Below are 21,462 nucleotides of genomic sequence, written 5' to 3' on the forward strand. Positions count from 1 at the left end.
CTGTCACCGCAGTGCTGGGAATGATTCACCACTCACTGGTGGCCCTGTGGGGGTCCTGACCATAGAAGAGCAGAGTGAAATAGGGATAAAGTATGAGGAGAATCTGGTGGACTACAGTAAAGGTACAGTCTAATGGATAATGAGTGTATACACAAGGTAGGTGTTCATGAATATATATATATATTCTAGTATGGTCTGATATGGCAGATGAGCCTGTCTGAGTCATAAAGACAGACCTTATCAGATATAAGGTAAGAAATGCTACTATTTACTGCTTAATTGGTCCAATAAATATGTCTGTGAATGACTAACTCATTCATTGATTTTCTTGGCTTAGAACACTATGACCCTGTGGATTAGTCATAACTCATACTGCATGATGTCACTGTAGCATAATACAGCAGTCATTCACATGGCACCGGCTGTCTTACATAATGTTTATGTAATGCATCTCGGCAGAGGCTGCATGAGCAGTGAGAGGGTGATTCCTGCATCACTGCAGCTGTTTTTGAAATTTAGAGCTTTATTTTATAATATCCTAGGGTTCTTATGATTAAATATGGTTAGAACTCCCTTAGGCTTCTCTTATAGTAAGAAAAACATTGCAACACGTAACCAGGCGCAGGTGTGAGTTGGCTATAATAACGTCCCTAACGAAAACCAGACAAGGAAATAGTTGTAGAAAACGAGAAACAAGAATTTCAAACTCACAAAGAACGTAGTGTTCATAAAAACACATTGTCAAAAACAAGACTGTCAACTGCAGTTATGTTTGTGAAGGTATTTATTTATGATATTTAAAAGTTTTTATGTTCCATTTCAAGTGTTTATTTATTTATATTTGCCATAATGTTATAAGTCATTCATATATATATATATATATATATATATATATATATATATATATTTGCATAATAATGCAGTGGCTTAAAATGAGAATAACATGATTCATTGCAATTATTTATGGTACAGTATATTGACCACAAAAAAGGGCTATTGTGACAGGCTTACTCACAATTACAGCCGACCATTCACAATTATGAGACAGAGCAAGGGAGGAGCCGGTACAAAACGAAACAAAAGCATGTGGACAGGGAAACAAGGGAGGAAGGGCATATGTTTCATTTTATCTTTTCTTAAAAAGCTTGTACTAGTATAGTTTGTCATATGCTTTATAAATGTAGTTGTAGTGGGAGTTGTAAAAAACCCTGTGATGAACTGGCCTTTGTGATTATTGCCTCATTGACCACAGTTAATATCTAATCCATGAAGCAAAGGCCTAATGTTAATTTCCCCTTAAGTGGAGAAGACTAGGGGAAATCATTTCTCACAGCTTCTCATTCCTTCACGTCAGTGGTCTGGATCAAATGTCTCTGACCCTCTTTTCTTGCTTTATCTGTGTTGCTATGGTGATTTGGTCTCCTCTTCTGGTTGACTCTGATGTTCCAGTTCATTTGAATGGGACAACAGATACCCCCAGGGCCAGGATCCCTATGCTGTTTTCAGTGGATGGCTGATCCAGAGAGTCTTGACCTGGCCTATATCACACATGCTGCACCCTGTCAGGTTCCGTAAGCCTCAGGCCTGAGGACTGTGTTTAACTGTGCATTTACATTGCAGCATAATGCTTGCTTTGCTAGCTGTTTTTTTTTTGCTAGCTGTTTCCATATATATTTTTCTGTCCCAGTGCTACTCTATCAGACACATGATGAATTCATTACTGCAGTGCAATAGCTGCCCCCCACTTTGGGAACGACTGTTTTAGTGAATGGTGCTGATTAGCTCTGGGGCTTTGGGCTGTCTTTGGGGATGTTGCATTGGTGGCAGTGCGAAACGTTGGTTGCCCTCATGTCTTGGAGGAAGCACATGCTCGTCTTGACCCTTCCAGTGTTTATGGCAATGTGTGTGATGGGGGGAGCAAAATGTCAGTGATTGTGTGAAAAGTGTGTGTGTGTGTGTGTGTGTGTGTATATGACTATTTCATAAATCATTATAGTTTTACAACAGATAAATGCTTGATATTTTATACTTTTATATACTGGAATACGTCTGCTGTAATATTTTCAGGGAGCAGGGTGCTAAGTTGCAGCTCAAGGTCACAAGTCTCTACCTACACAGAGCCAGCTGACTGACCGTGAATGAGTCATCTTTTCAACATGTCTGGCTAAGACTGTGAGAGAGGTGACACTGGAGCGCTGAGATGTTTCGTCTGTTTAAAAAAAATTATATATATTCAGTCTCCTGATTGGACAAAAAATGTTTATTACATTCTAAAAGCCTTTTTTAGAAATTGCTGGTATTAACTACGTTGTAGCATTAACTTAATGCATGAAACACACACACACACACACAATATATGACTCTGCACATTGGTCAGCACAAAGCATGGACTGCCTCTATGGTTCAGCACTGTCTGCTATAAAGAAAACAGCCCCCCCCCCTCTCTATCTCTCTCTCTCTCTCCTAATGCTGAATGATTTACTGCCACTTTCTTCCGGAAGTGTCCCTCAAGTGCTTCATCGCTTAAAAGCTCTGTACATGGCCTTCTCAAATACATTTTTTATGGTACACATTCTATTGTGGGTGGAGTTGGAAAAGACAAACTACCTCAGTGGTTCTTTTTGCTGCCAAATTTACAATCTGTATTTTTTGTAGAGAAAACTGTATGTAAGAGACCTTTGTTGTAGCATATATTGAAAGGAGCAGATCATAATTATCCTGCTCTTTAACAATCTGCAATGTGTGAATTACTGAGGCACTTTCTTTTTTGAAGAGATCCAACTAACCACCATTATTTTTCTAGACTTTCACATTACAGCCAAACTGATGTGTAGTCTTTTGATCCGTCAGTCTCTGCACTCCAGCAGCTGAAGAGCGTTTGATGTTCTGCCTCTTTGATCTCAGTCTGTTCTTCTGTTGTAGGTATTCAGCGATTTCCTCTAAGATTTAGGCCTATTGTGTACATTTGTATAATAGACAGTAACTAGTGGAACAGTTCAACCTGAAATGCTGACATTGCTGGCAGTACATCAAGATTAACAACAGCAATTAGTCAAATAAGTCACCATTCAAATCAATGGCTTCCGGTTGCCTTTGATCGATTAGTGGATGCATTCGGACTGTTCTTGAGCCGTCTTGAGGCCATTTAGAATCATCGATGTTTAAGACCTGATCTCACTGACGAGTTCAGCTCTGTCTGTGACATGGTCTCAGTTTGACCCCTCAATTCCCTCTTAATACCTTCTTCCTAAAACACCCACCGGTTATAGCCAGCGTGCTTAACAGAAGCCAGAGCCATTGCAGGAGTGAAAACATCAGACTTGATGTGAGTGGCCTAGGGGTAGTGAAGATGGCAGTCTAGCTTCTGAAATGTTTTATAATTAAATTTAAGCCGGGTTTTATGGGCAACTAAGACTACCCTTAGAATTTGAGGTTGTGTGTTTTGTTGGTGTATAATGAGTACCAACTATTGAGATATTCTTAACAAATCTATTAGGTCTCAACACGGTTTGTTTACAATATATTGTTAAAAGAAAAATGTAATATTAAAATTTGTAACATATATTTAATTTGTTAAAACAACAAACAGTTCAGCAAAACTGTATCCAGTTATTTCTATAAATTATGCAGTGCTTGGTGTAGAAATTCCTGACTTTCACAAGGCAGAAACAGCTAGCCATTACAGAAGTCGCTGCTGGCACCTGCTGGCCTATTGTGGAGTGAAACCTTTAAAGAAACGCTCTTCCCTGTCTCTGTCCCTGTGCGCAGGCTGCAGGCTAAGAAGGAGTGTGAGAGCTGTGTGAGAGCTTTAGGATGGCCAGTGACGGCTCTACCATTCCAAGCCCTGTGGTGCGTCAGATCGACAAGCAGTTCCTGATCTGTAGCATATGCCTGGATCGCTACGACAACCCCAAAGTCCTCCCCTGCCTCCACACCTTCTGTGAAAGGTAGGTACTTTTGTACTACACTGAGATTTGTATGTACAAACATTTTTTTAGACAACTCTTACAAAGAGTGATGCTGCACCCACTGAACATTTTCTCCAAACTCAGTAGAAAAGGTGTCCTCTCAATAGAAAAGAGGCAGCCACAAATGATCAAGCTTCGGCTAGAATGGTATATAGCCCCCTGCACTAGGGTGGGAAGCAATGGAGCTGTGTTCTTTGATGTGATGGAGCTCCAGTCTTTGAGAAGATTTGGACTGGCATCTGTGATCCAGAACTAATCCTCCATTGTTATGAATTCCCTAAGGTTTTCATGGCTGAATGGCATCAAAACTTCAACCAAGTGGCTCAGCATTTATTGCAAATTTATATAATCAACAAAATACTCTGTTGTTTATATTATCTACATTTTACTGTGCTGTTCCTACAGGTGCCTGCAGAACTACATCCCAGCTCACAGTCTCACGCTGTCGTGTCCAGTGTGCCGTCAGACCTCCATCCTGCCAGAGAAAGGCGTGGCGGCCCTGCAGAGCAACTTCTTCATCACCAACCTGATGGAGGTGCTGAAAAGGAGCCGGGACAGTGGCCGTGGAGACGAGCGTGCCGGACTGGACTCCATCGATGTGGTGGCCACGGGACAGCCACTCTCCTGCCCCAACCACGGAGGCAACGTATGATCTCACATGATGTGTTCTTGTTAAAATAGTTATGTGTTAGGGCTATGGGTTTTTTGAATTTCTGGACACTCCTGATAGTGTCATAGGACAAAAATGTAATAGTAGGTAACATTAGGAGGTATGCTGATTTGTTATCTTTGAACTTCCACATCTTGTAACCAACACTATTTCAAAAACATTGATACTCCACTGACCTGTAATACTGAGAGTATAGTCTTTGTTATTGCTGCTCTGGGCTCAGCACTGCAGAAACTGCACTATGTAAATTTTGAAGTGTGGTTGGGAAGCCAAACCCCTTGATTTCAGGACAGTGCTGTACAAATGTACTTCACTCTGCAACTGTAGGGGGAAATCAAGAGCAAGAAAATGTCAATTCTTACCTAGTGTTCCTTTAAGCAAATGATAAACACTCTTGGAAGGGTTAGGTCTTTGATAGGGAACAGGCTTCCATTTTACTTCAGTTTATTCTTAAAATGGCTCGACCTCGACCTACATACTGCTTCAAATCATTGGTGTTAACAGGATATCTGACTTCTAAACCGTTGTATACAGTTTTGCAGAAATGTTGCCTACAGCATTATCTCTTGGAATGTTCAGTGTTTTGTTTTTTAACATGTTGTGCTTGCTGTAAGAATGTTGACATTCCAAGCTTCAACTCAGGGGGCCTGGAAATTCAGAAAACTCTTGAATATATTAGCATTAGTCCAGCTCTACAGAATGTTATCTTCTCTGTTGAGTTTTCCTGCTCACACAGACATACACTGAGTTAGTTTTAAAGAGGTTGAGCTTATGGCTGGTGAATTTGGCAGGTGATGGAATTTTACTGCCCGCCATGTGAGACAGCTATGTGTGAGGAGTGTACCAGCGGAGAACACGCTGAACATGCCACTGTCCCACTGAAGGATGTCCTGGAGCAGCATAAAGCCTCGCTACAGGAGCAGCTAGACGCAGTCAAAAACAGGTGCGCATTCTATGTACTATTATGAATTTTGTTTCCTAAAAGACTCTGTAATATGGGGTGGGGTGTAATATTATTCATCAGTTAGTACTGACAGCACAATCTGATTAATGGTGAAATGCTCTACCTGTTGTTTTCAGTTTTCGAAAGAACAAAAACATCAGTATGTTATGACTTTGTAGAATAATTAATTAATTCATGGTCTGTAACCGCTTCAGGGTCAGGGTGGGCCCTTTTAGAATAATATTTAACATTTTAAGCAGATTCTTAAGAATTTGGCAGCAGGCCTAAATCAAATCTGAACATGACATTGCCCCAAATGTTTTTTCAGCTGGCAGCAGTGACAGTAACTAACTGCAGTAAACTGCAATTAGTTTATTAACAACTCAGTTCTTCTCACACTGGATGGAATAAAACTATTCTGAAGGTGAACTTCATATTCTACCTGCCCTAAATAAATAAATAAATAAAGATCGGTGTTGTAATATTGATCCACTGCTGTAGATGGGGAAAAGTTTCACAAGTAAGAACTGACCTTGAAGTTAACACTGAAAAGCTTTGCAGGAATTGTGAATATGTCCAAAGTGCTAATACATCCAGCAAGTGTTCTGTATAAAGGCAAAATAACACTACTCACAAAACAAAACCACCCTTTTTAAATAAAAAACAAACACACCAAATCAGACAGAAACCTAGTTTTTATGAAGGTCAACAGTTACATCTGTCACCAATGGTCATACCAACTAATATATAATACCAACTGTGACCTAAATGGTGCCAGAGTGATAAATGCCTTTTTGGTTTTATTATGGTAAATATTTTGGTAAATATTATTTTATTATTTATATTTCATGTTTATATATTAAATTACATGTTACATTTCATGTTTTGTTTATTAAATTCACTGTTTCTTTTTTTTTCAAATTGATAATATTTCAAAATTTTAAAAGTGTTATTTCAAAATATTTTGTCTAATAGATCTTTTTTCCTTTTTTCTTTAGACTTCCAGAGATTGATTCGGCCTTGCAGGTGCTGTCTGATATTCTCCAGCAGCTGACCAATCAGAAGAGTGCTATCGAGGACGACATCCATGCTACTTTTGATGAGCTGCAGAAGACTCTCAACGTGCGCAAGAGTGTCCTGCTAATGGAGCTGGAGGTCAATTATGGACTCAAACAAAAAGTTAGTACTAAAGCTTAGTTTAGTCCTGTAGATGCAGGCTTAGGGCAGAATGGATTCCTGTTGGCTTCCGTTACAGAATAATGACAGACAATTCAGTGGTCCACAATCCCAGCTTGTCAGACTCTGATCTGTGTGTCTGTGTATAGCTGCTCGGATCCATCTGACTCTGCTTATGTAATTGTCAAACCTTTACGCCGAGTCAGTGTTCTGGTTTCTTGTGGGCTTAGAAAACAATATATATGCATTTAATTAAAGCAGCTCTAGATAGTGTGTTTACCTTAAAATTACAGCTTCAAAATCATTTTGAAGCTTCACTGACTTGTAATTTGAAAGAATAGATTCTCTACTGTTGCTACTCCAGGTTCGGCATTGCAGAAAATTACAGCCCCCCCCCCCCTCTTTATTTCAGGACAGTGCTGTAAAAGTTAATTACACTCTACAGTGGTAAGGGGAGCCCTGGAGCCAAAATACCATATTTTACCTAGTGTTCCTTTAAGGGTCTAAAATCTGTATTTCATGTCTCCACAGTCTTCTAGTGAGAATTGACACCTGCTTATCAATACTTTATAGAGAAGTGGAGAGGTTGAAATGAACAACAATTACAGTTAATGAAGCAAATCAGTGTAATGTACATACTTGAACAATTTGCATGACATTCTCTTGGTCCACTTTGAATGTCTACCCAGCTTCTGTTTTGTATCATCCTACAGCATGTTATTGCAGGATGGCTTTAGTAGATGATTAAAGATGTCATGCAGCTGTACAGCTCCGGCCACAGTGTGACTCAAATTGAAGGTAGAGGCTTAATCACATGGGAATGATTCACCAACAAAACCAGCCAAACAGCCTCACACAGAGTAGTCTAACCTCAGGCTGTATGTTGAAGACGCAGAGAAAACAGGGCTAGTGTTATTTGGCTTGGACTCTGTTCTTTTGAGATGTTTTGATGGATGAACACTGCGAAGAAGAGCTTGAGGTGAGGTGCCTAATAGTTATCATGATTATTAGAAGGATTTGAAAGAACTTCATGTTGAGGGTAGAATATTAGATGTTGCTGTAGAGCTCTCACTATTCTTTAAATATTATTAATCTCACTATCCAACGTGTTGTTAATCAGTCAGTGAGAGCTTTTAAGCTTTACAAAGGCCAAACCATGCTTAGATGTTCAAAGCTTCCAGAGTGTTTTGCTGGAAAAGGATAAAGTAGGAAGCCATTAAAATCATTGACAGCTAATATTCACACCTAGATATAAGGAATATGATGATATTTTATTATAGTGATAACAAATATCCATTAGATTGCCATATTTTGAGATTTCTGTGGGTTTTTCTAGGTGGTTTACCTTAACAGAAGCTGAGCTCATACGTCAAGTTAAAATAAACAAGCTGTCATATCAGTCATATCTCACATGCAGGCTTGATATGGTCACTGTTACATAAATCATAATTGTGTGAAAGATCTGTTAAAGAAGACTTTGTAAAGTCAGGGACAGCAACACATTTCCAGAAATGCTTCTTGTGATTACAGGGCAGTGTCTCTGGTGGATAATTACTGCTTATGTATCCGGCAGTTCTTTATATGGTTGCTTGTGTGTGTGTGAGAGTGACCAGTTTTTGTGACAGTAGTTTTGTGGATCTTTTCAGAATACATGAACAGACAGATGTGATGCAAACACCATTCCAAAAATCATTTGATACCTTTTCTTCTTAATTCTTGGCGATACTTTTATAAGTATTATTTATCAAGTCATTTTGGAGCATCCTTTCAGTCTACGTTTACAAAATGCTAATGAGCTGTTGAAATATTCACATTTTGTCAAATACTCACATAAAACGCTATTCCAACAGTGACATGTGCATGTTGCTGTTGTTCACGGTTGGTGTTGCAGGTGACGTCTAGGACAAGAGAAACCGGCTCTGCATGTTTGCATATATACTTGTGTGTATTTGGTTGCATTTTGTATACAAGCTCTTTTCCTGGTCTGTTCACTCAGTTTTGTGTTAGTAGGTTTTGCTTCCATCAGACTATTTTCTGAAATGTTTGATTGATGAGTTTTTGATTACTTTGAGGTAAAATGTTTGTTGTTGTTTTTTACCGAACATTAATTCCTACATTAATTCAATTACACTGCTATCAGTTTTCCAGACAAGATTTCTGTATGGAAGAATCAGTAATACTGAAACAATAACATTTAATTTTTATTCATTCATTTTCTGTAACTACTTCATCCTGTTCAGGGTTATGGTGAGTCCATATTCTAGCCAGAGTCATTGGGCACATAGGACATTATACACTATCAGTCACTCATACACATTGACTCTATTTCATAGATAATTCACCTACCAGCATTTGTTTTGGATTGTGGGAGGAAACCCATGCTAACACAGGGAGAACACGCCAAACTGCTCACAGTCACCCAAGGAGGACTTCAGGGAACTTATTATCCTGAATCCCTGGAGCTGTGTGACAGAAGCAGTAACTGTGCAGCACCATGCCGCTTTAAAACATTAATGCAGTGTCAAATAAGTGCTGTCATGCTGCAATGACAGCAGCAGGGAATATATTCCGCATATTTTGCAGTTTCTCCACTTTCAGTGATGTACAGTTTTTATTAAATAAGTAATCAGTCTTGCCTAATGTTTGCCTTATGGTATATTCAAGTCACACTTTCCTTCTGTGAAAACGAATAATAGTTATATTAATAAATACATTTTTGTCTATTTGTGCTCAGGTTCTGCAGGCCCAGCTGGACTCTTTGCTGCAGGGACAAGATGGCATGCGCAGCAGCTGCAATTTCACTGAGCAGGCCCTGAGCCACGGCTCTGAAGCTGAAGTGCTGCTGGTCAAGAAGCAGATGAGTGAGCGCCTGGGTGAACTAGCAAGTCAGGAGCTACCACTGCGGCCAGAAGAGAATGGTCAGCTGGAGTTTCTGGCTGAGACAGAGGGCCTAAAAAAGTCCATCCATAACCTGGGCGCTATTGTCACCACCAGTGCTGTTTCTGGGGAAACGGTGGCCACAGGAGAGGGCCTGCGACACTGTGCTGCCGGACGTCCCACATCCGTTACCATAACAACAAAGGACAAGGATGGTGGGTTGTGCCGGACAGGTGGTGCGCTGCTGACCGCAGAGCTAAGCGGGGCAGAGGATGGGGTGTCGGCTGGTGAGGGAGAGCTCATTGACCACAAGAATGGCACATATGAGTTCCTGTACACATTACCCCACGAGGGCCGCTTCACACTCTCTCTCAGGCTCTACGGACACCACATCCGCGGGAGCCCCTTCAGCATCCGTGCCACCAAAGCTGCTGACCCCTCAGCAAATGCTGATGGGGCCAAGAAGAGGCTGAAGTCCCCAGGCAGTGGCCACGTGAAGCAACGTGCCATCAAACGGCCAGCTAGCATGTACAGCTCAGGCAGGAGGAAGGAAAATCCTATCGAGGATGACCTCATGTTCCGAATCGGTATATAAGACTAAGATGTATTATCTGTAATGGAGGTCTGTAAATTTGGCCCTTAATTTATGGTACATTTCCACTGCATGGCACCTATTCAACTACACTCTACTTGGCCCTGTGACTTTTTGGGACCTGGTACCCTGTTAGACGGTAGACAATGTAGATGGTAAAATCATAAAACACCATTAATAACAGGAACCGTGGGCTTTGGAAGCCACACAATTACATGTTTTTGTGTTTTGTCATTGAACACAGCTCCGTGCATCCGTTCAGACAGATCAGTGTAGTTGTCATTGAGTCGGATAAAAACAAATGTGATTGTTACATTAGCTTGAAAATTGTACAAATCTCTTTGAGCTTTGGTACCAGTACTTTACTTGGAATCATGAGTGAGCATGTACTAAGATGTACAAAGTACCAGGTATCAAATTTACCTAATAGAAAAGCAAAACATCTGAGTAGGACCTAGTAGAGTCGAGTAGGTACCATGCAATAGAAAAGCACCAAGCTAAGCTAATTTATATATGCCTTCATATGCACATAATAATAATTTACTCTCTGCCATATTGGTCAAAACTGTCCATTCTGACTGTTCCTTGCCTGGATCTCAGGAAGTATTAGGTAATAATGCTCTGCTGAGACCCTGTCCTTGCAGTGCTCACTGAAGGCCATAGTAAGGGTGCCTAGAGGTGGCTCATGGTCATGCTTTGAAAGGCTGTAAGGTGTTTCATTCTCAAAGTTGTGGACTGCTGGACCATGAGTGCTCCATTTGGTAAAAGGCCTTGGGCGAATGGTCAAAGCAACACAGAGGTTACTAATGACATTATGATTTGACCATGTTAACTTACTATCACACTGTGACCAACTAGCAAACATCTCCTTAAAGTGAATGCCGGCTGCTTTACCGTTTATCAATGATGGTTTCATTATTTGAAATATAGCTCAAACGAACAGAAGTGGCTTTAGTTCATTTAAGGTTTTAATTATTGAAATACAAGTATCTTCAAGCATAAAACTGCATAACATATGCCTTTGTAAAGGGTACTCTTTAATGTCTGAACCCTTTTTATGTCTTGTCTTGTAGGGACTAAAGGAAGAAACAAGGGAGAATTCACCAATCTGCAGGGAGTGGCTGCTTCCAATGTTGGAAAAGTCTTAATAGCAGACAGCAATAATCAGTGTGTTCAGGTGAGTCACTATACATGTACCACAATTATAATCATATAAATCTTCAAACAGTAATGAATGACATTCTAGAATACTAAAAAACAGTTTTGTAATGATTTGCTCACGTGCAGATCTTTTCGAATGACGGACAGTTTAAGAGTCGTTTTGGAGTGCGTGGTCGGTCTCCAGGGCAACTTCAGCGACCCACCGGAGTCGCTGTGCATCCCAGCGGTGACATCATCATTGCAGACTATGATAACAAATGGGTCAGCATTTTCTCCAGTGATGGTAAATTTAAGGTGAGTGTATCAATAAAAGTTTAAAGAATCAAGTAGAAAATTAATTTTAATAAGTGGATTTTTAAAGGATTTGTTAAAGAGTTTGTTTATTGTTAAAGTTTTCAAAATTGTCTGAAAACAGCATATAAATATGTTTAGAAATCAGTGTTTGCTGAAGTGTTTAATAGTGATAATGTGCTCTGAATATGGAATAAGGTGCAAGGTTTTTGACAGGTTCTCTGGTTTATTTTAGGTGTATAAGTTTAAAATGGTTTGTGTGTAATTTTGTGTAATTAAAAATTCAAACATTCTCTATCTCTAACATTTTTTAATGCTGTGCAACAGTTACCATAAAATGACAAGAGATTGTGAACCTTGTGTATTAATAAAACTCCATTCTAGTTGGGAAGTTGGGACATTGTGTAAAACAAAATGATGATTTATTGAGTGTTGTTAAAAGGAAAGGTGATGTGACACAGTGATAAACCTGCCCCTGTCCCAACTCTTTTGGAACGTGTTGCAGGCCTCAAATTCAAAATGATGAATATTTGCAAAAAAACAAAGTTTATCCATTTGAACATTAAATATCTTGTCTTTGTAGTGTATTCAACTGAACATATGTTGACAAGGATTTGCAAATCATCGTGCTCTGTTTTCATTTGTTTTACATGTTTAATGTCCCAACTTTATTCGAATTGGGGTTGTACTTGCATTTTATTGTATATTTATTTTATTTATTATTTTTACATAAAATGACAATTGTCCTTTTTAATACTGTGACAGTTATATGCAAAATATTTTTTCATTTATTTGTACACCAAATATTTGAGTTTTTAAATAAATGTGAACAAAAATATATTTAAACATGCGCAATAGGCCTTTTCTCCTGTCTCTTCATGTCTGTCAGACTAAGATTGGCTCAGGGAAGCTGATGGGTCCTAAAGGTGTGTCTGTTGACCGAAATGGCCACATAATCGTGGTGGACAACAAAGCCTGCTGCGTTTTCATCTTCCAGCCAAACGGCAAACTTGTCACCAAGTTCGGAAACCGTGGCAATGGCGACAAACAGTTTGCAGGTACTTTTCTCACTCAGGACAGAGTTTTCCTCAGGTCATACAGCTCTTATTGGAAAGGAGAGTCTTAATTAAGATCCACTCATGAGTATAATAGAAAGAGTAGATGTGAATATAAGTGGCTTTATTTTATTGTTCTCAAACCCTATTAAAATTTGTGCTTCTCATTCATTCTTACTTTGTGTTTTGTCCCTTTTTCCAGGCCCACATTTTGCAGCAGTTAACCAGAATAATGAAATCATTGTTACTGATTTCCATAATCATTCTGTAAAGGTATGTGTTTGCATTGACAGCCTTCTACATGTTGTAGGGTTTTAATACCATCAGTAGTGCCATATTACATTCTGTTTAAGTTATTAAAAACGTGACAGGCAACTGTGATGCAGCTTTAAAAGTAAGTATCTAACTTGCTGTTTGCAGGTTTTTAATCCAGAAGGTGAATTCTTGCTAAAGTTTGGCTCCAATGGTGAGGGAAATGGTCAGTTTAATGCCCCCACTGGAGTTGCTGTGGATGTCAATGGCAATATCATAGTAGCCGACTGGGGCAACAGCCGAATACAGGTATAGCAAGCTTTAAATACTATACGCTTTTCAAAAAGTTGTCTCTAATTCAGCAGTAAGAGCCCTGTTATCAGTGTCTTGACAACGCCTTTGATCTTGAGCTAAATTATTTTTATCATAAGTTTACTTGAAAATCAACAGTGAGCAAGAATTTCAGTTGTTTCTTGCTCTTCAATGAAGTAAAGAGGAATAAAAAACATACTTGGAGTGTTATGTATCAACGTCATAATTTAGACAGAAATACCCCATGTTAAAAATTGGAAGAAAAGTGATTGCAACATTAACTTTTTAGAGCCACCTAGTGGTAATGCCATATATAGCATGTGGCAGGCCAAACAGGCCTGTGTCTCTCTGCCACTTCTTCAGAAAATAATTTGAGCATCTTGTATTCCAGGTGTTTGATGGTAGTGGCTCTTTCCTTTCCTACATCAACACCTCGGCTGACCCCCTGTACGGTCCACAGGGTTTGGCCCTCACTTCGGACGGCCATGTGGTGGTGGCTGACTCGGGAAACCACTGTTTCAAAGTGTACCGTTATCTCCAATAACACTCCTCGTGTCCCTCTGCCCAAAACTAGACATTTGCACTTATCTCTCAAAACAGCCATTCCACACTCTGTGCCATAAAACACCCTCACATCACCCGTGCCAGTGGCACATCTACATTTAATCCCAAAGGTTTCAAGGCCTTCACAGAGACCTTTTCTTTCATTTGGACAACCCTTATGGAGAGAGCTGTGGACACCTTAAATTCATCCTGGGAGATGAAATGGAGTACATCACAGAATGCTGTATTTGGAGAAAGGTAAACCAGAGTTTGAGCTTTAAATGTCATAGAGCTGAGATCGTAGACCATAGTCATTGATCATAGTATTTTCAATATTTTTTTTATGGTTTATATCACCTGAATATCACTAAACTTCTGAGGAGCTAGTCCATAACTGTATAACCCTTTGTTCCAAGTTATGGCATAGTTTTCCAAACATAGATTAAACCATAAATCACTCCTGGGGCCTTTCTCATGAAGCACATTTAAGTAGGCCAGTGTTCTTGAATAAGTTACAGTTTCTCATTATGTCAGGCCCTGATGGAACCTACAAATAATTATGATTTAATCCCGGATTATACTGCCAAAGAACAAATTAGGCATGAGTTTAGTTTAAATTTATCTTCCTGAAACTGGCCCCTGGTTGAAAAATACCTTTTATAATCAACCTGGTTCACACACTAATTTTCATAATAAAAATAATAATAATAATGTTTTTCATATATATATATATATATATATATATGCACTTTAATACATACATATGTTGAGAGATATAACTTCACCTGTACAATGCACAATGTGTGCATACTGCATCACAGATCAGGGTCACTGTGGATTGGGTTAGCTGAACACAATCACCATAATGTCGCTGAGTGTGTGCGACACCCACAGGAATGTGTTTCTGTTTATAGATTCAAGCACGTAGATCTTTATAATGTTTACACAGTGATGTCAAAAAGGGAAGCACTTAATGTACAAGAAAATATGTAAAGCTAAAAATGAAGCTCTTAAAGCTATGATGCCAACTTTCTATTCACACAGCCATAACAATTTAATTTTATTTAATTTATTTAGTGAGTTTGTCCCTCAGTGCTGAGGTCTGGAAATCTGCCAGAACATCTCCACAAATATGTTGTAAAATCCTGCAGTCCTAGTCTGGGCCACTTTTAATACACCGTGAATATCTACCGTGAAGGGCGGAGATCATTAATGACCTTTACTGGAAACAAAACGCCTCATGCCTGCTATGATTTTGGCCTACAGCACAACATTCATTAATTCATGAACGTTTACACATGGTGCCATTTTGTGTGTTATTTTCCTGTGCACCTAATTGCAATGCCAAACAAAATTTAAGTGCCCGTAGTGTTGATTTTCCAGCATGGCCATTCAGTGTGTTATAAAAGGAGCCATTTATTCATGTATTTTTCCTACTCGTATGCAGATAGGCCCCGCCCCTTCACTAAAATAGCTTAGTATTGATGCCCAACTAGTCGCACATTTGTATCTTAATATGTGGCCAAGAACTGCCTACTACTGCAGGAAAGAAATTTGACTGACACGCAAATGGACCAATCCCAGGTCTGCTATTATGACATGGCATAGGAGGCGGCAGAGCCTGGTACTTTGAGTGCATTGTGTTGTTCAGTTAATTCTGACTGACTTGTGTGAACTTGTGGGTGGAGCATCAGTGGCTGAGACTAATGCCCTACTAATGAGTATTAATTATAGTCAACAGACCTGAGGTATTTCTTTTTTATATAAAGTCAGTGACATGCTTACATAAATTACTCCAGTTCTAAGCTCTTTATGGAATCATTTGGGATAATTTGGGTTATCCCATGCCTAAATATAGATAAATTGACAACAATATGAGATATCAAAATATGAATAAAAGCTGAAATATGAAAGTTGTGATTGTGCTACATGCAAGCACTTATACACTCCAAGATGGACAGTCTGTGGCCTCAAGCTCCTCAATGTGTCCAAGTACCCTTTATATTTTAACTCTGAACCTTGTACAATGGACAGAGTTTGAGTGTCTGTTTTGGCTACAAACTGATGGCAGGTCCTCACAGGTCTGGCCTAGGAGGGCTTGTTGGAATATGAACAGCGAAAACAGTGCTAACCAAGCAAACTTTTGTCCTTTAGGGTAAAGTACACGCTGACCAAATTACACGCTGTCGTTCTGATATGTATTTATGTACAGCATTGTCTCTGTGTGATGTCTTTTCATACATTCCAAAACAAATGAGTTTTTCACCACTTTACTGCAGCATGTTTGTAGTGAATACTACTCACGTTCTTCATTCTGACCCCTAGCGATTGCGTCGGGAAGATACATGCTGCATTTGGACGTGTGGCAGTTTGTAACTTTGACTGTGTTGGTCATATGGTCACGTTCTTTTTCTTTCATCATTGTTCAGTATTATATACAGCACAAGAATAAAACATTTGGAAAACACAACCTGAGTAGAGTGTGTTTAAAATACTACTTCTGAAAAATTCCAACGTAAGTCAATTTTATTAAAGATTTTAAATAAATGATTAAGTTTTTGGTTCCTTTCTCACAGTGGCCAATCCCATTTATTGTTTCAAGGAGGGGTGGGACAACTCCTTGATTGACAATTATTGATAACAGCTGTGAATATCAGCTATTGTGCTTGATTATCTAGCTAACTTGTAAATCCTTCCATCCTTTTTTTTTTTTGTACTTTTTTTTATTATTTTTTTTTTAATTGTTGCATAAAATAAATGTATTTTAAACACTGTACTTTTTTGTTGAACCAAACTGTGTATTTTCATTTATGTCACTTGTGAGCTGTTGGTTCAGAATGAGTTTGTTTTTGAATGATTTAATTGCTGTTTCCCTGTTTACTGGTATTGATTTTTTTTTTTTATTAGCTCCATGGCCTGGGTTGTTCAGGGTTTGGTCCTCGCTTCAGTTCAGTCCAGCTGCTGGCGTTTGCGCTGGTCAGGACACATGCTGCCAGTCCCAGTTGATTTGTGGGAGAAGCAGACCAACAACAGCTGATGATTTGTTTTATGCTTTTAACTGTTCTGACTAATTGCAGCCAAACTCTTCTTCACATGCTGATCATTTGCTTTATTGTAACTCAGTGGGTAGATGGTTCATTCATTCATTATCTGTAACATGGTGGGTCCAGAGCCGATCTGGAAGCACTGGGCGCAACGCAGGAATACGCCAGTCCTTCACATGGCAACACACACATTCACTCACACTTAAGGGTACTTTTTGAGTCAATCCACTTACCAATGTGTGTTTTTGGATCATGGGAGGAAACTGGAGCACCTGGAGGAAACCCTAGCGGACACGGGGAGAACACACCAAACTCCTCACAGACAGTCACCGGCAGCAGGACTTGAACCCACAACCTCCAGGTCCCTGGAGCTGTGTGACTGCGACACTACCTGCTGCATCACCTGGGTAGAGGGTTGTCTTTGCAAATCCATTACTGTGCCAGTGCTTTATGGTAGAAATGGCACATTACGTTTTACACCACTTTCCCACAGCCTGCCTAATTACCCTTTTCACAATCTAAGTATGTTGTACCAAGTTGAGTGGCTGCTAAGTGTGTAAAATGACTTGGTGCTTTCAGGATGTGATCCATCTACAGCTGAGCAAATGAACTAATTTAATTATCAATCTTCATGTCATCCACAACTGCACCTCTTCAGTGACAACACAAAAACCTATGTTTATAACCACTCTCACTTGCATTATAGCAGGGAGTTTCCATTCCCTACTTTACACACCTGTCCCAGCTGAACCTTAAAAGCAGAATCTGGTTGAATCAGGGATTCTACTTGATACAATGCAAAGAGATCAATGATAAGGTGTGTTCACAAAAGACTGGTGAGAGCTGCCACAGGAAGAGCTTATGGTGGTCCAAGATAACCTGTAACCTTCCAGTCTGGCTACATGACTGCTACCCAATGGCCTACCCTTTGTTTTGGATATCTGACCTTGAGATTCTGTTATTAGAAGAGAACTTGAAGTTTGAGTGGCTGTTTTTGATCATGCTATACAAGTACACAGTGAACAGATCAACCATAACATTATGACCACTTTCTTGTTTCTACATCCATTGTCCATTCTCTCAGCACCACTGTCCCCTGGAGCACTGTGTAATTTTACAATTACAGACTGGAGCCCATCTATTGCTCTATATACTTTCACTTTCAACCTGGTCTTCAGTGGTCAGGACCACTACAGAGTGAGTATGATTTGAGTGGTGGAACAATCTCAGCACTGCAGTGACATTGACGTGGTAGTGGTGTGTTGACCACAGGCAAGGTGGACACTTTACCTTCCTCCTGGGGACCCTCTGCCCTGCACAGCTTTAACTAGCCATCAGTTCAAGAGTTTATTAATCAGTTGATGAGGTGTATTATGGAGTGTTGAGGAAGCTTAATTTTTGTCCACAAAGAGAATGTTTCCTAAGTAGTACAAATATGGCTTGAGACACCTTCAGAAACTGGAGTCAGTGCTGATTTCAAGAAAGAGAGGTACAAATTACAAATAGAACACAGCATATGTGCAGTACACGAGGAGTCAATGCTGATCAGTAGCACACAATAAATAAGACATGGCATAAAAGCAGCACAAGACACTTTAGCAAGTGCTAGAAGAGATTCTCCAGTCAGCATTGGCCACTAGCTCAGTTCTCTCCCCGGTGCTGGAAGCTGCAGAGCATTGGAAGCAGGGTTAAGGAGCTCTATTCTTTTTCATTGGTGCAAGGTGCTTACCTGGGATCTCCCAATGTTCAAGACTCAAGATTGTTTATCTAAGACTTGTCTCATGTAAAGGGATTTGGATCTGTTCCTGTCTCAGCTGTGTTTATGAGATAATGGTTCTTATAAGCCATTTTGTCAAACAACACAAACAAAAGCATGTTAAACATTAACAATAATGATCAGACATGGATATATTTAATAAAACCGATTTTACACAATACGTTGGTGCTCAGGATTGTTCTTTATGGCTTATTTGAAGTAGTTTTTTCCTTCAGTCTGAAGGCAAATAATCGCTAATTTGACCAAATATCTCGATAAACTGAATAGACCAGTGGTCTCTTTACAGTGTGTGTCTACAGTGAGTATCGAGTCTTGAAATCGTGTTCACGTGCGGTGCCCGGGGACGGTTAGCGCTCTCACTGACGCGTAATATTCCCGAGTCCAACTGAACCCCGGAAACAATTACACTCACCTTAGTCAAACGAACCGGACACGGTACGGATTTCCTAGCCAGAATATACCCTTGAACAGTTCTAGAAGAAAATTAGAAGACATGGCATAAGTGGAAGAAAATAGTGGGTGGGATTTTAAAATTCACAAATCAACATTTTGTTGTAACGAAGGTAGAACTTCCAACAGTGAAATTGATCCAACACTTGTGGTCAGAAAAGCAAGATATACATGTACCATAAATATAAACCACAGGATATTTTAAAGGGATAGTGTTTATTATTATTATTATTTATTTATTTATTTATTTATTTTTATTGTTTTTTAAATTTTATTTAATTTTTTTCTCCTTTTAAAGTCCTCCATATTCCCACAATGGTGAGGAAAAAACGCACAACAAACAAACAAACAAAACAAAACAAAAACCCTTTCATATATACAACTGGTGACCACTAGAGGTCAGAAGAGACACTTGCAACTTTCTATCTGTGGCCTGAAGGTCTTTTTCACCTTGAATTTAAAAAAAAGGGAAAAAAAAACCTATGTACTTGAAAAAAAGAGCCATATGTGCTCAATTATAATAAGCAGCTCCTAACTGCATATACTGCCCATACAGCACCTAATAAACCTGTCCAGCCTTATTAACAGCGTTATACAAATACTTACCATCTTTTTCAACGGTCACTAAACTATTTAAAGCTCCTGACAGTGCTATAGCTGCTTCTCCTGCTCTCTGTGATTCATTCCTACATTTTCTTTTTAAATCTAAAATTGTGAAGATCGTGTTCTTGGGACCCTTCTCTTCATTGTATACAGGCCTCCTATGGGACATATCTTGCTTCATTTGAATCTGGACTTTCACTGGTATGAGGATGATATCCAGATTTATTTTAGTACTAAATCCATTAAAAAACAGCTCTTGACCAGTTAAGAGACCTGTTTATCAGAAATCAGAAAATGGATGAATCACAATTATTTCATGTTAAATAATGACAAGACCGAACTCAGGATAATCGGTTCTATATCATTTCTCAAAAAAAAAAAAACTGCTTCCCTTTCCCTCTCTGTTTATGATTCAAGTGTATCTCCTTCTTCCCTGGTTCGTAATCTGGGTTTAATTCTCGACTCGACTCCTTCACTTCTCACATCAGTTCATAATCAAAACGTTATATTTTCATCTGTTTAATACTGACAAAATCTGGCCATCTCTTTGTTGGCCTTTTGTTTTCTACTGAATGTTTAACAAACAGAAAGTTTTCTTACAACAACGCAAATTCACGGACTCATCTCACTGTTGCTGACATACTGATGAGTAAATTACATCTGCACAGCATTTTGTTTAACTTTACACAAAAACGGGCAAAATCTCTGGATTATTAAAACCACAACACCAGAGCGAGAGACTGTGAGACTAGTTATTAACAGACTAGTTAGACTGTGAATTAGTTACAGCACCGATTTATCATTCGGACCCTTATAGAAATGTAAGTCAGTAATAAATATCTAGTTCCCAGTGATGCCCTGTTCCTTTATCAGCTGTAGATTACTTGGTTGATAAAATATTAAGGTTCTTGGTTTTAGAAATGTTCAAAAACCTAAATGTTAAAATGTTATCTTGTTGCTTTCTGGTTAACGAGTTTCTTTAATGTCATCTCAACCCGGTGTTTCAGTTTTGTAGTGTGGTATGAACAGACAATAACAGGCTCTCCATCATCATACACACACTGTCAGCAACTGACAAGATAAACTTTTACAGTTTGTTATAATTTGTTATTTTTGTAAAGAAGGTATTGTATTGCATTGATATGAAGCACCAGATCTTCTCCAGACTTTCCAATGACAAGGGTATGTATTTTGGGATTTCCTGTATTTGAAATGCCAGAAAAACCTCTGTGACAATGGCTATATGGCCAATGGCAGTCCGGCTAAACTAGGCTTGACTAGTTTCTCTTTGTTTGTGTCAAAGTTGCCATGACACCTTTACAGTAACTAGAAATAAGGCATCCATAAAAGTCACGTGGTTTGAAAAGGATGGCACAGTGGCCAACAACTGACCAGACACAGGCTCAGCAGTGGGAGGCTTTTCTTTTTGTTGGTGTGGTCTATACATTTTTTTTAAGGCTGATCCGAGACCAGTTTTGTAATTCTTACTGGTTAATATTAGGAGCTTGTAGAGAGATAGCTGGTCCAAGATCAACCTTAAAAGTACATTCACCAAAAGCCAAAAAATAAAAAATAAAAATACCCTTTTGCGTCACTCGAGAAGACAATACCATTCTTGCCTGAGCCAGCATGGGGGCTTGAGTTTTTTTCCTTACAGTCCACGCTTTGGCAGTTGCCCTGGTGAAGTGACATGTGATAGTCCTTTGTTCTTTGGTCCACATTTGGTCTGCATCCTGTACACAAGATCA

At 39.2% G+C, this 21,462-nt stretch overlaps 1 protein-coding gene across 4 annotated transcripts in view; it reads left to right on the plus strand.

The window, feature by feature from the left end:
• Nucleotides 1-16,533, plus strand: part of trim2a (tripartite motif containing 2a) — a 40,900-nt gene extending 24,367 nt beyond the window's left edge. For 3 of the 4 annotated variants that reach the window (XM_066658757.1, XM_066658754.1, XM_066658756.1), the window contains exons 2-12: nt 3,769-3,947; nt 4,374-4,614; nt 5,430-5,581; nt 6,580-6,760; nt 9,492-10,221; nt 11,300-11,403; nt 11,514-11,681; nt 12,568-12,736; nt 12,936-13,006; nt 13,154-13,294; nt 13,689-16,533. In XM_066658757.1, coding sequence (XP_066514854.1) covers nt 3,814-3,947; nt 4,374-4,614; nt 5,430-5,581; nt 6,580-6,760; nt 9,492-10,221; nt 11,300-11,403; nt 11,514-11,681; nt 12,568-12,736; nt 12,936-13,006; nt 13,154-13,294; nt 13,689-13,841 — 2,244 coding nt within the window. In that variant the 5' untranslated portion in view covers nt 3,769-3,813 and the 3' untranslated portion in view covers nt 13,842-16,533. Of the gene's footprint in view, nt 1-680; nt 781-3,768; nt 3,948-4,373; nt 4,615-5,429; nt 5,582-6,579; nt 6,761-9,491; nt 10,222-11,299; nt 11,404-11,513; nt 11,682-12,567; nt 12,737-12,935; nt 13,007-13,153; nt 13,295-13,688 lie in introns of those variants that run through there. The other variant, XM_066658758.1, reaches the window with a different exon arrangement.
• The last annotated feature ends 4,929 nt before the right edge of the window (nt 16,534-21,462 follow it).

The sequence above is a fragment of the Hoplias malabaricus genome, chromosome 2, assembly GCF_029633855.1.
Source record: "Hoplias malabaricus isolate fHopMal1 chromosome 2, fHopMal1.hap1, whole genome shotgun sequence".
NCBI classification, from domain to species: domain Eukaryota; kingdom Metazoa; phylum Chordata; class Actinopteri; order Characiformes; family Erythrinidae; genus Hoplias; species Hoplias malabaricus.